The 14,169-nt window shown below is 43.5% G+C and overlaps 1 protein-coding gene across 1 annotated transcript in view; it reads left to right on the forward strand.

Annotated features, from left to right (window-relative positions):
* Positions 1–8,054: 8,054 nt before the first annotated feature.
* LOC146806220 (uncharacterized) overlaps positions 8,055–14,169 on the forward strand; it is a 445,106-nt gene continuing 438,991 nt past the window's right edge. Inside the window, exon 1 of the mRNA XM_085623479.1 lies at positions 8,055–8,149. Within this exon, the coding sequence (XP_085479605.1) occupies positions 8,101–8,149 (49 nt within the window). The 5' untranslated portion in view covers positions 8,055–8,100. The remainder of the gene's footprint in view (positions 8,150–14,169) is intronic.

The following is a 14,169-nucleotide window of genomic DNA, read 5'->3' on the forward strand; positions in this document are numbered from 1 at the left end:
TCTGAATCCAGCCTTGGATTCCACCGGACACTTCTTCTGTCTTCACAAGCAGCAAATCTTCTTTGGCTCCCATTGAAAACGACACCGCGACCCGACAACAAAAGACACCCATGCACCCTGCTTACCTGGGTGAGGTAACTCGTGCACTCCGGTGCTCCTGTGTGTGTTGGCTCTAGAACTACTTACCGTGTAAGTGACTTGCTTGTAGACTCTCCCGAAGTATTCTAAAACTTTAAAATTCCAACCGCAAATTGTTCTATTGAAGTCAATTGGGATCCGCGGCTGTGTTCTCACACTGCATGCGTCTCCTGTGGGTCCTTTACTTACCTGCCTTGGGTGGATTAGTGAGGCACCAGCGCTTCTGAAGGCTCTGGGCCTTCTCCCTTCTCAAGTCGTTCTTCTTATACCTCTTTTTTAGTATATGGTCTGGTACGCCCCTAGGGCCCCAGCCATATACGTGCTTAATTTGTTGTGAAACATTGAGTTGTGCATATGTTCCTGACTTCTACTCTCATAAAGAAATTAGTAGAGTGTGTCTAATAATAAATACATGTATATTTTATATATATATATCTGTGTGGTGTCCTTTCATTTGGTAATTCAAGAGATTATAAGGTAACACAAGCTGCGTTACATTCCTCAGAGACTTAGCCTGAAGGCTGCTCACCACAGCTACCACTAGGATAGCTTTCTTTAAAAGGTTGTCTTAAAGCTATCTACCATAAGAGTCGAATTGGGCTGGTGCAAGGTGGCCACTTTAACTAGTGACCAGCATATGCCAGGCCAACTTCTCACAAGTGTGCTCCTGAAGTCCCAGAGAGGGGGCACCCCCTTTGCCAGGGGAAGAGAGGAGCATTTTAACCTGCAGTGCTGGGCTGCAATGGGCCCTTAGGAAATCCCGACATGAGGGGTTCCCCCATGGATCAGGAATGAAGGGGGAGTCTACCCCACATGTTTGTGCCTGCATTAGGTGAAACGGTAGCCTACACTGCATTTTTATGCTCCTGAAATGAGGCGGGAGCCTATGCTGCCTTATGGGTGTCTCCTAAAATGGAGCGGGAGCCCACCCGCATCTCTGTGCACAGAGCAAGGCTGCCACTACCAGTGACCCGAGAGCCATGTGCCTGCTGCCTGACTGTGGGCGGGCCAGGGGAAGGAAGCAGACGCCTGGCCAAAGAGAAGGCAGAGCGAAGCGGCAACCAGGCAGACCATGTCTGGAGGAAGGCGGGGCCCCCATGTGCCAGTGGGAGCCCCACAGGTTGCCAAACGAGCTTTGCAGGCTGAATTTCCACCCCGAAGAGAAAGAGGCAAATCTCCGGGGTTTGACGGCCCCCATGGGGAGACCGGGGCAGATCTGGAGAGGTCTCGTGAGCTGGGCCTTCCGGTGCAGGAAAGAAGGCACAGACAGTCCAGAGGTTTAAAGAAAAGCTACAGTGAGTGGGGACAGAGTGTCTTGGTGCTCCCAAAGCAGTGGTGGTGCCAAGCGAATGGCACCAGGAGGAAACCAGTGAACGGGGCTCCCTGAGGCACTGGTAGTGACAGGGCTGATTTCTTTTTGGGAGCAGTGTAGTGCCTGAGCTGCACCGGAAGGGTCCCAGTAAAGGGGACTGCTCAGGCACAGTTGGTGCCAGTGCTCATTTTACCTCAGCTGCATCGCGAGAGCACGGGCAGCTGCAACACAGGGGCATTTTCTTTTCTTGAGAAGGAAGTAGTGAAATACACTCTCCCGCCCCAATGCATTACGCACAATGGTCGTACTAACAAGACAGCAAGGGGGCCACTTGGAAGGTCCCATATTTTTATGCCTTGACATTTGGGACTGAGGGCATTTGGGCCCCCAGGAAGGCCAGTTGGTCGGAGGTCGCTTTTGTGTACTGTGTCCATGCTGAAGGTGATGTATGCACCTGGGGAGTGTTACTATTGTGCACTCCTATTTGTTTTATGCCCAATGTGATGCAGACATAATGTGTTTATGTTGCTAGTGCTAATGCTGAGTACAGTATTTTGCCAGTAGTTACTGGTTGTGTTTTATATTTTCTACTTGTGTTTTCTAAAGGTTCTGACAGTGGAATGATTGTCCCTGTCATGTATATAATCCCCTTTGAATTTCTACCTGGTGCCAGTTGGCACAGTGTATATTGTGTGATTATGATTCTACTGTGTTTTGGATAAAACATAGGCTATTTGTTTTATATAACCTTGTGTGGAGTTTTTTTTGTAGTGTGGATAGTGTGTTGCTGCTGTGTGTGTGTGTTGCACAAACACTTTACACATTGCCTCTGGGATAAGCCTGACTGCTCGTGCCAAGCTACCAAGGGGGTGAGCAGAGGTTATCTTCAGTGTATAACTCCTTTGCCCTGACTAGAGTGGCGGTTTCTGCCTGGCTTAGGCACAAGCCCTAGCCAACCATAAATCCCATTTCTAACAATAATGTTGACAATGAATGCTCATTACAGTAAATATGTTTTATTAATAATAATAAGGGTAGTTACATACGAATATTGCTAGTGATGATTACATTTACATACAAAATGATGTCTTGAACATGGTTTGTTGATCTTGGACCTTTGACCACACCAGTAGACTTAACGTATATGTTTGTGTGCACCACTTTAAGTAGTCAAAAGTGATAATGTATTATCATCCATGGCATTTTCCAGTTGCTTATGTACATATTTGTAAATTACTGTGTACTATTTGCCATTGTGTGTAAGAAATGTACTTTTCCTTTTTCTAAAGAAAAGTCAGTGACCGTACAACCATTTATTGTTATTATTACGTGTCTACGAACAGTTATTACTAGCCCACACCACCTTCCCTGAGTAGGCCTTGGACTGCTCTGCTTCGCTACCCTGGGAGAGTCCAGCACTACCATGGGGTGCTTGGTCCCAAGTAAGGGAAAATTGTGGACCTATTACTTGTGCAGGCCATACAAATAAAACCTCAATTTCCTATACCCTCCAAAGTGCTGGAACAGGTATGTAGCTCTCTCATAGTAAGATAGATATTCAGTGCAATGTTACAACACCTCCTTTCGGATGGTTTGATGAAGCCTACTGGTTGTGACTGGTGGACTATTACCCACACACAAAAATCATATTAGCAACTAAATCATGTCTCAATTTTTCTCATACTCCCAGGGATAAATGCATTTCATGTATTAAGGATAGCCTTTGAAATCAGTGGTGGCCGGCTCAGGTAAGCGTGGTGGAGTGAGGCAGGGCGCCACAGGGGAAAGCCGACAGATGTTGGAATAGGTAATATTTATTTATTTAATTATAACTATTCCATTGTCTGTCAACTTACCCCCTCCCTCCCTGCCCCACCCCCACCCCACCGTGATTACCTGTGCTGGCCACCGCTGTTTGAGTGATCGAAGAGGGAGGGCCGTCTTTCTCAATATATAGTTTGTGTGACCATTTGTACAATCACTGATACAATTATAAAGAGCCTAGGTTATCAACTTATAATACATATGTACTTGTTCTGAGTATTTATATATGTAGCAGTCCTCCAGCAGAAATCTCAGTAGGAGTAAGGATAAGCGGGATGCACCTAGTAATAGAGAGAAGAGCTCCATCAAGAGTCTGGTAACAGAAGAGCTTGAAGAGATAGGTACTCAGCTAGGGCTTCTAGACCATGGAGTGAAATGGGCTGCTGAGGATGTATTCAACATCAAAGTAGCCGTTGTCTGCAGCATGTAGCTGCTCGTAACCTTCAATGTTCAAGTTATTCTGAGGATCATAGGCAAATGAGTCCAGTTTGACATCAACTTGGATGTATACATGTGTTGCAGACCTGTGTTACATGTTCAGCTGCACCACTCAGCCTTTCATCTTGATCTGCGCTTAATTTGAGCTGGTGGTTGATCGTGGAGTGAGCCAAAGGGGCAAAAACCTGCAAGAATGAGACAAAGAGGCGGGACATACCTGACAGTGGTTTAAAGAGGCATGGGGTGGATTTAATACTGGCACTTGGTCTTTCACAAATTAAGCATTGCTCTTAATAAGTATGAAATACAAGGAGCACCCTTTCATGAGCTAATCAAATCCGTTTAGCTTGTGACTGGTGACGATGGGTTTAGTCCCCTACTGCCCATACATTGTTGCATAGGCTCTTTGTAAGGGTTTCTCTCTATGCTCCATTCCCAGAATGTGGTGCTTTTCCAATGTGCTTGCAGATTGTGCTATTTACTGTTTGTGAAATTGGGCAGCATCAGAGCACCACATTTTGAATTGTTAATTATTTGCATCGATGATATTTAGCAGGGACAGGAGCAGCCTACATGTTCCTCCACTATAACATGTGAAGGATTGTCCCACAACATCCCAGGAAGAATGTCATCCACATAGAAACATGGTCCACACTAACACACATGCCCCACTATGAATAATCAGCAGATTCCCCGGAGAAGCTGTAAATCAGAATGAAAAAAATGTGTAAATTGTAAATAGGGGAGTGGGGATTGTGTGTGGAAGCTTGGCCATATCTTTAGACATCCAATGTGTCCTACTAATCCTACCAGACAAGTCACAAGTGGCCCTTATAAATATTTATTCCAGACCCACTACAAATGGAAATGAGTCAAACATTATTACTACTCTTGACTCCTTTATCCAGTCCCTTGACCCCACTATATCGATTATTGTGGCCGGTGATTTTAACTGCCAGTATGAACCCTTGAGTATCCCGCATTGTGATGATTCCAATGATGTGGACTCGTCGGGATCTATTCCATCTCCTGCGATAGCCCCAGTAAGGGCATGGACCAAGCTTGTTCTACAAATCAAATCTTTTACACTTGCAATGTCCTTATGGGCGTGCAATGGAAGGTTTGATAATCCCTGCTCTGGCCTACCAACATTCAACAGAGCCAATAGCACTTCTATTCTAGACTACATTTTAATAGAAGCTAAACATTGGGACAAGCTTAAAGATTTTACTGTTGTAAATAGGCAAGATAGCGACCATAACGCCCTGGTTTTATCGCTTAAGCCTGGTGCTTTTGGTCTATTCAATACAGATCCAAGTATATTGCTAGCCCCCCCACCATATATTCTGTCTAATAACAGGAGAAGGGTTAAATGGCCAATATGTTTGAATTCACCAACACGCCTCGCAAAAATCTATCAGATTGCCACCCCATTAATTATCGAAATGGCGGTCCTTGCCTCTCCTACCCAGGCTGTTGTAATACATAGGAAATTGACCACGACTCTTGGAGAAATATTTTATCCAATGGCCAGGCCTCGGTGCCAAAGGGCTAAAACTCACCCCTGGTTCGACCATGCTTGCAAAATTGCAAAGAGAGACATGCTTGTCGCAATTAAATCAAAGGTTACTTCTAATATTAGAACACTTAGGTTGGCCTATAAGAAGGAACTGAATAGGGCTAGGAAAGAGTGGGAGGAAACCAGATGGAAGGATATGAGACAGGCACTCCTTCTCAAGGATTACAAGAATTTCTGGGATATTGTCTCTCTTTCATCGAGAGGCGAGCAGGAGGAGGGGGTATCCAATATTGCCCCCATGGTATGGGAGGCACATTTCAACGAACTCTATTCCCCTCCTGATTCGAGGACCACTTCCAACTTGGTCCAGAATTATATGTCAGCCCCAGAGATGGCTGTTTTTCCAGATCCCTCCTTACCCCAGAGTTATTTAGGTCCAGGGACGAGCCCATATGATTTAACAGATGGAAAAGGGGTCGATTACTATTCTGATTACATTTCCCTAAAAGAAGTTGAATCTGCAATCAAGGGTTTACCCTTAAATAAAGCGCCAGGTCTTGATAAGATTCCTGGGGACCTTTTTCGTTCCGAACCTAAAATCTGGGCACCATACCTGACCGTTTTCTTTAACGCGGTCTTGCAAGGCTCAGCGCTGCCAGAGACATGGCTTGGAGCCGAGATCGTTCCAATATTTAAGAAGGGCTGTCCACTTGCCCCATCCAACTATAGACCCATCAGTTTATTGGATACCACCCAAAAACTGATGGGGAGAATACTTCTTAATAGAGTACTTGATTGGATGGAAATGAATAAAATTCTGACGCCTTTGCAAGCTGGTTTTCGAACAGGAATTTCTACTCTTGACCAGATCTTTCGGCTCCAGGTCCTTTATTGGAAAACCACAAGAGTGGAGGGTGGCAGCCTCTATCTCGTTTTTGTGGACCTGCGAGCCGCTTTTGATCTGGTCCCTAAGGAGAAATTATGGTCGGTCCTGAAGGATCTTGGTCTACCAACGTTTCTTCTTGACGTCCTGGTTCGCTTCCATACAGGGAACTTCGCACAGGTGAGGTGCGGGAAGAATGGGGAACTTTCAGCCCGCTTTCCTGTAACTCGTGGGGTTCGACAGGGATGTGTACTGGCTCCCACATTGTTTAGTTTATATGTAAACGGCCTGATTAATGAACTAAATAACCTTAAGGATAGTGATGCACCGTTTTTGGCTTCTGGTAGGGTGCCCGCTCTGATGTTCGCTGACGACACATTGTTGTTGTCGCGGACATCAACGGGTATCCAGCGGGTTTTGGACGGCTTTATGATTTTCTGTGCCTCGAGGGGACTGGAGATTAACTTGGGGAAAACTAAGTTTATGATCTTCAGTCCCCCTAGGCGCACCCGTCCGAACCCTACATTAGCTGGAGTCCCCCTAGAAAGAGTTAAGACCTTTACCTACCTGGGAGTTACCCTAACTGAGCATTTTATATGGGATGCTCATGTAGCTAAATCTTCCCTGAGACTCTCGCAGATAGCGGGAGGAATTGGAAGATCTCACAGAACTTCCATATTTAAGCCAATCACTCCTGCGCTGGAAATTTATAAAATTCAGGTGAGGTCAGCGGCTTTATATGCCGCTGAACTGTGGGGCCACACAAACACATCCAACATGCAGAAGGTAGAACATGCTTTTATGCGCGGGTTGGTTGGCCTCCCCCAGAGCACTCCCCTAACACCATTACGTTTGGATATGGACCTAGAATCTGTAAGTGACCTGGCGGCCCTACGACCACTACTTTTCTGGAAAAGGCTTTGGTCTGTTCCTGAACTCACAACTTATAGAGGGGAATTCATAGCGGTATGGAGACAGTTAAATCACAAGAAAATACCATGGCTTCTCCATATCAAGACTTCCCTGTATTTAGTCGGTCTATCCCATCTTTGGGATACTCCGGCTATAAGTTGTGTGAGGACTCAGAAGTCAGAGATACGGGCAGCTGTAAGATCTTACAATTCTAAAAAAGTATGCTGCTCTATGTATCTGGGGAGGTTGACCTCTGAGTTCCTAATGGTGAAAACAGATTCTGCCTTTGAGGCATTCTTGGATTTAGTTCAGCCTCCTTTAGCCAGAAAATTATATATTCAGTTGAGGCATGGGTCCTTGCCAATCGGGGCATTAACATCCAGATGGGATACAACAAAGGAGGGCACTTGTCCAGCCTGTAAAATCTGTCATGAAGACATTATTCACATTATGTTCTTTTGCCCAGTTTACCGCACGATCCGAAAATGTTGGCTTGTTCCCCTGTGCAAAAACTTGGGCCTTAGACAGTGTGCCCAAGCATGTAGAGTCTTGACGTATGACACTAACCCTCCCATTGTTTATGCTGTTTCCCGTTTTTTACATGGCATGTGGCGAAGAAGGATGAGTTTTAACTGATGGAATGTTTGTACTAAGTTCTCAATGATAACCTAATGTTTAATAATTGTCTTAAATCAATTCTTATTTATGGTCTTACTTCTGTACGTGTAAATATTTTATTGTACTTTTATGGTCTGATGACCGAAATAAAGTTATCTTGATGATGATAATTTAAGGAGAAAATAGTACTTTCTATCACTCTGGACTTAGCAGCATGTCTGGCACAGTAATATATTATTCATATAAAAGTAGTCTGAAGGAGGGTGTGTTGTTTGCATTTTTGGTGTGCTTCCAAGCAAACAATACTAAGCACTGTTGCTGGAGCGCGTGATATGTCCTGTGATTCTGGGAGGAGGGTGAGCAGCCACTTTCTGTATAATTACAGGAGCTTTGCAATACACAATCACCTTCAGACTGAACTGAGTATTGCAGCAGCAGGATCAACCACCTCTCATCATGAAACTGTTTGTTGTCCTCGTTTTTCTGGCGCTTGGCTGCAGCCTTGGTGAGTTTTGTTACCTTCTATACATGGGGTTTATTATCTGAGACCTTTTCATAGAGTTGGAAAGGAAGTTTACATTCTTTTTTAGGTCGAGAAAACGGAGAACCTTAGCACTACCTGCCAGTATGATGCACGTACAAAACATAGGCACAATGTAAATGAATATACAAAGCAATGTGGAATTTGTTCTGGATTTCTGATTGTGTACATTTACCTAAAAATGCAATTACATCAAACTTATTTGGGACAATGAGCAATAAAATGAATCTGAACAATGACAGCACTCTACAGCCACATTAAAGCACATCCTTATGAATTGTGTCAATCCACTAAGCTATTTCTTGAGGAGAGAAAAAAAAAGAAGAATCAATAACAAATCTTATTCTAGTCTTTGGTGGAAAACTGCAAAAAGGCAAATGGCAGCTGTAAAATGTATTCCTGGAGCAAGTAAATAGTTGCTAATATCTAGGGCTTTCTTTTCCTTGAAGAAAGGGGCGCTTTTTATCTACATCACGCTTTGAAGTATATCAAGCCTTGCCCTTTCTCCAATGCTGTAGGTAATGGCTAGTACATGTCCTACCACTTTGACATATGGTGTGGCAGCTCTTCATGGGAAAATGGGACGTTGATTTGACTTTGCACAGTGCTGATGACACAAGGGCATATTCACATGAGCACAGAGCTAGGTCAAATTTGGTAGCGCCGCGCTCTGACATTTTGAAAACTCTGGGATCTGCCTTATTCACAAGAATACAGTGCATCCCTGTGTTTGCCCTAGCACTGGTACTAAATAAGGTGTCCAGTACCCGCACAGACACCCTGCAGGAATGATTGTTTATGTGCAAGAAGGGGCACCTTGCTGCACATAAACAATCAATAATGGCAATTTGCACCTTCTATGAGTGGTGCAGAATGCAGCACATATGGAAAGAGAAAAAACCAAGGACAAATTCATAATTTCTCCTTTTTGCACCATTCTAACACCTGGTATTCCATATAGTTTGTTTTTGGCATTGCCTCAGCCTTGTTAATGCGAGGCAGCATCAACAAGCAATGGGTGTTGTGGTGGAACACACCTAGCAACACCTTTTGCATGCCCCTTTGCAGCAAAGAACTCTGGCGAAAATGGGCAAATTTACACAGTGCCGTTAAGCCACGCAAAGTGACTTGGTGCCACCTTATAAATATTTTAAAATGGAGCTGCGCCACCAGAGCGTCAGGTGACGATGAGGGCCTGTAATAATACCCCACAGATTGTTGTCTCACCTGCTGGACTGCATATCACCAGAGCAGATGAGTCTGGAGTTTAGTTTTTAGAGACAACTTTACTTTTTTTCTGGCAGAATGTGTGACATATTGTGCAAAAATAAGAAAAACCCCAGCATCAATTTTGAAGGTAATATTACGGAAAATGTTGGAGAAGGTGAAGAATCCATGGAGTATGTATGCGGATAAAGTTGTAAAAATATGACAGTTTGAGGAGATCTGGAAAAAACTGCCTCTATCCTAAATATCATATTCAGCAATGAATGGTGAGGTTAAAAATTAAGTTTTGCAACTTCTATGTGCGCTGCATTAAGTAGCACACACAGAGGTTTCAAAACGCCTTTTCAGATTATTTATGTGCAGGAAGGGAAACAATCTTTCCCCTTTGGTGCAAGGGTGCCTGTGTTGATGCTAGGCAGCTAAATTAGCGCCAGCACAGGGGGTGGAGCCCTGCATTTCAGAAGTGGCAGAATGTGGGTAATGCCACTCTCCACTGCTTCGTTTGTAAATATGCCCCTTAGATTCCCTTCAAAGAATTCTGATATGGTAAATTATTGGAAGGCTCTAACCACCTTTGCCTCTATGTTTCCAGGCTGCTGAATTTCTATTATGGATAATTTGTACATGTGAATTGCTGGGAACAGAAATTAAACTCTTGTTAAGAGCAAGGCTTCTTTTGCTAAACATACTGAGATGTATATAAGCGGGTAGTGTATGTTTTACTGGATCAGACCTCAAATTACTGATAGACTTTTAGTATTCTAACCTAAAATATGTTTTTAGTGGGCATAAGAACAAGATCATTTCGCTCAAGCATTTTCTTTTGGTATGTGTAATAATTGTAATTAATGGTAATGATTTTAATTGATAGTACAATAAACACTTTATTCGATCCCAATGTTCTTGAAGCTTTTCAATCCTTTCTTAAAAGAATTGCACCACAATCCAAACCACATAATGTAAGGAAATTATTACTTTGGATACCTTAAAGATGTTACCCCCACCAGTGTGTTCTGTCTGACTTTGGCAGTAGCACTCCACAGTGCATCAAATAAGAGGGCTACTAACCCATACACCCACACTGACATGTTGGGAGACCAACCCAGCATAATCCCTTACATTCTATAGACTGTAATGCACATGCTGCACTTATCCACCAAGTCTCAGTGTATAAGATGCACACTCTTCTGCAATAATGCATTGCTTCGAAGCAACACCAACATAATGCAGAGTTGAAGGGGGTACTAAAACATATGTTACTACATTCTAAGTACAGTATCTCCTGCGTCAAAGGGAAACAAACCAACCGTGGTGTTGGTTGGGGATAACAGCCATTGAGTTCTAAATACACTAAACCACCACATTGCATTGCATCACATCTAAATCGAATAAGGCAGCAAACAGCATCGTCCCCACGGTGAAATAATCCTACAGATTGCATGCATCCTTTTAACACTAACTCATCACATCGGAGTGCACTGTATACCAGAAATACTAACCAATAGTTGGAAAGGGGAGACTCGCCCCTTTTCAATGGTATCCTTCCCTAGTTGATCGCTGGTTGGGGATCGCTCTGTGGTAAATAAAATTCCTTACCGGGACTTAATTTGATACGGAAACATAATAAAATAGCTCAGTAAAATGAGAGGCAGAATCCGTGGTATCAGAGGTTCGGAATGGGCTTTATTCCAATGATCGATTATAATCGGTTGCTCCAAGTTCCATCACCACGGAGGTTCAGGAAGTGAAGTACATACTTTATTGACAAGAAAAGACTTTTATAGTACATACATTACAATGAAGCGAATGCAGTAGGCGTAACAATTGATAAGGAAAATGACGATTCATATGCGTAACCGAAAATGGGTGTAATAAGGAGTAAAAGGGAACAAAATTGGTTATGATGTCATATATAGGTGGATCTATAAGATAATACTTGGCATAGATGCGCGCGCAGCAGCATGACGTGTGATTGACGTGCAACTAGGGGGTGAAGGGGACTTGACATTTAGCTCTACATGTGGAGACGAAAAGTCTGGGGGGTCAAGTCAACCTAATCCCAAATCATATCTAACATCCTATGTTTAAAGAACTATGTTATCCAAAAAAGAAGGACTCTCGGACAGAATCTATTCTATACTGACTGTGCGTGCGTGTACAAGCGTCTAAGTGTCTACACTAAATGCGAGGGGGTAAGAATATTCCATGGTAACAGGACTATGAATTACTTGCATAAAGACAGAGAAGCCGAGCCATTGCTCGGTAGCTGGAAGAATGTTTATTTAAACTACTAGACAGGAATGCATTGGCTGAGGGGTGAAGCAGATAACTTGAAGGTGAAATACAGTTCTTGGCAGAGAATAGGCTGATGTCAGGCTTTGTGAGCCGCGCAGAGAATGAGACAAAGTTCATGGTCACAGATGCAGGCTCAGACTGGTGCTTTCAGAGGCAGAAGGCAAGAAGAGTTTGATGACAGAATCAGGGCCTACTTGCCTGGACTGTAAAATGGCATAGGTGGACCATATAAAGCCGGTGGCTTTTCATACTTAGGAATGGAATATCCGGCCTATTCATGGCGGATCTGACAGAGGACATGTTGACGGTGGACGCACATGTGTTTGCGTCTTCATAACTGGAACTGGAGGGAACATACATGTACTTGTAACATGCACATAGAACCGTTGGGGTCCAAGATAGGGGACATAACTGACCAGAAAAATCCATATTTCCACATTCCCTCCTTGTCCCCTACTTGCCCGTTAAGAGATATCAATCTTCATCAATCCATTGATCTGTTCATATAACATCATTTGTTCTTCTTTCTTCTTCCGTGACGAATGAGATCTTGGTGGTGGAATACACGATGTGGCACACAGACCACAGATCGCTGGTCCACATTGTAGACATAGACAGCAACTGAATAGTATGAGAAGGCCAATACCTAGGAAGGATAGATCTCTCCATCCCCAGGCTGATATCACACTCCAAAACCAACCGGACCAAGTCCAAGTGCCTGGGTTCTGGTGTATCTGGCTTACAATCTTATGAAGGCGAGTTATAGCTTTATATACAGATGGCGAATTTTCTGGTATGAAAATGCAACAGCTTGATCCGATGACCCTACAAGCTCCGCCCCTATCAGCCAGGATGACGTCAAGGACAAGACGATTTTGAAGCACAACAATCCGCATAGCAGACTGCTCTTCTGTTAAATTGCCTAAAGCGGAAATAGTTTCATTCACTACTGCTTCAAGGGTTCTAGTTAATCTACGTATCAGCTTACTATTAGTAACAGTACCTATATAGGGAAAGATGCCTTTATTGAAATCTGTGTATTTTTCCCATGCTGTTTCAGTGTAATCGACAATTGGGAGATCTCTCCGCTCTCTGTTGTGTACTAAATGAATATTTCTATAATAATCAGGAGGAGCTAGGAAAACAGGTGGCAAAAGGAATGCAATGTAGCAGGTACCATCCCAATCTAGAGGTAGACGCATATATGCAGTCTGACCACATATAAAGTAGGAGTGGCGATAAGCTCTAAATGAAGATTTGCCTTGATCACTGAATTCTACTGTAGTAGTGCATTTACTATGGCCCATATGTATGGAACCAACTTTTCTTACACCCAATTCACCTTTCGCTGGGAATACTGACATGGTTGGTAAAACTAGTTCAACTTCGGATTCGACATTTAGAACCATGAGATTAGGAGTAAAGTTACCTAATCCATATACTTCATTTTCTAGATCAGTTCCTGTTCCTTTGGGGCGACCCTCCTTGTCAGGGTAACAGACTTTGAATAAAACTAGGTTCAGATTTCCCCATACCCACTGGTCTTGGTAAACGGCTGTATCTGAGTCTATGGAATTGATTAAACTAAACCATGCTCCACAGGAGCCATTATGTGTAAACGGATGTGGAAAGAAAGGCAGGACTCCTTCATAATTCTGATAGGGAGGGAGCCGGCCACACACCCAACAATTAGTTGCATTACTAGTCTGATGGGAATGATGTAACACACTAATGAAAGTGTTATTGCGCAGCGCAAGTCTATAAGACAATTCATGCGGGGGTAAGTCACTAAAAGAATGTTCAGCAGTAACATTGTAAACGTTTCTGGCAATAGGGTAATATATGTGCAACAATATACTTGCAGTAATTATTAAAAGACTTAAGAAAAACAAGATTACTAATGTCACTATGCAATGGCTACGCAGTGATTTACAATACGCCTGTCGTTTCATCATTTTTCGCGACTGTCCATGATTCAGGTCTAGGCGATACATGTCAGAGACAGATTCAACCGCTTCACCTAGGAGAGGACTTAAACAATCAAATCGTCCGACGGTCTAGGCCTTAATTTTAGTTTATATAGTTCTTTACTGTCGGCCTCAGCCAGAGGTAGTTTTGAGTCAATTGGTGAGGACACACGAGGTGGGCTGTTTACATCTGAAGGAAGTCCATGAAATTTCTTGATATGACTTGAATGAATCCATCCTTTCCTGCCCTCGATCTTCACGGCTGTCCTTGTGGTCAGCAGGACCAACTTGGGTGTCTTCCACCTGGGCTCCAGCTGAGTCTTTCGGTCGAAATTCCTCACAAGAACAAGGTCCCCCGGAACTACGTCAAGGGGTTTCACCTCAGTGTTGTCGGGAAAGGCTGCAGCTACCTGTGAACGACAAGATTGTAGTGCAGACATCAAGGAAGCCAAGTAATCTGTCAGCATATTACAGTCAATATCAGTTATTTTTCGT

Source organism: Triturus cristatus, chromosome 8 (assembly GCF_964204655.1).
Source record: "Triturus cristatus chromosome 8, aTriCri1.1, whole genome shotgun sequence".
Taxonomy (NCBI): domain Eukaryota; kingdom Metazoa; phylum Chordata; class Amphibia; order Caudata; family Salamandridae; genus Triturus; species Triturus cristatus.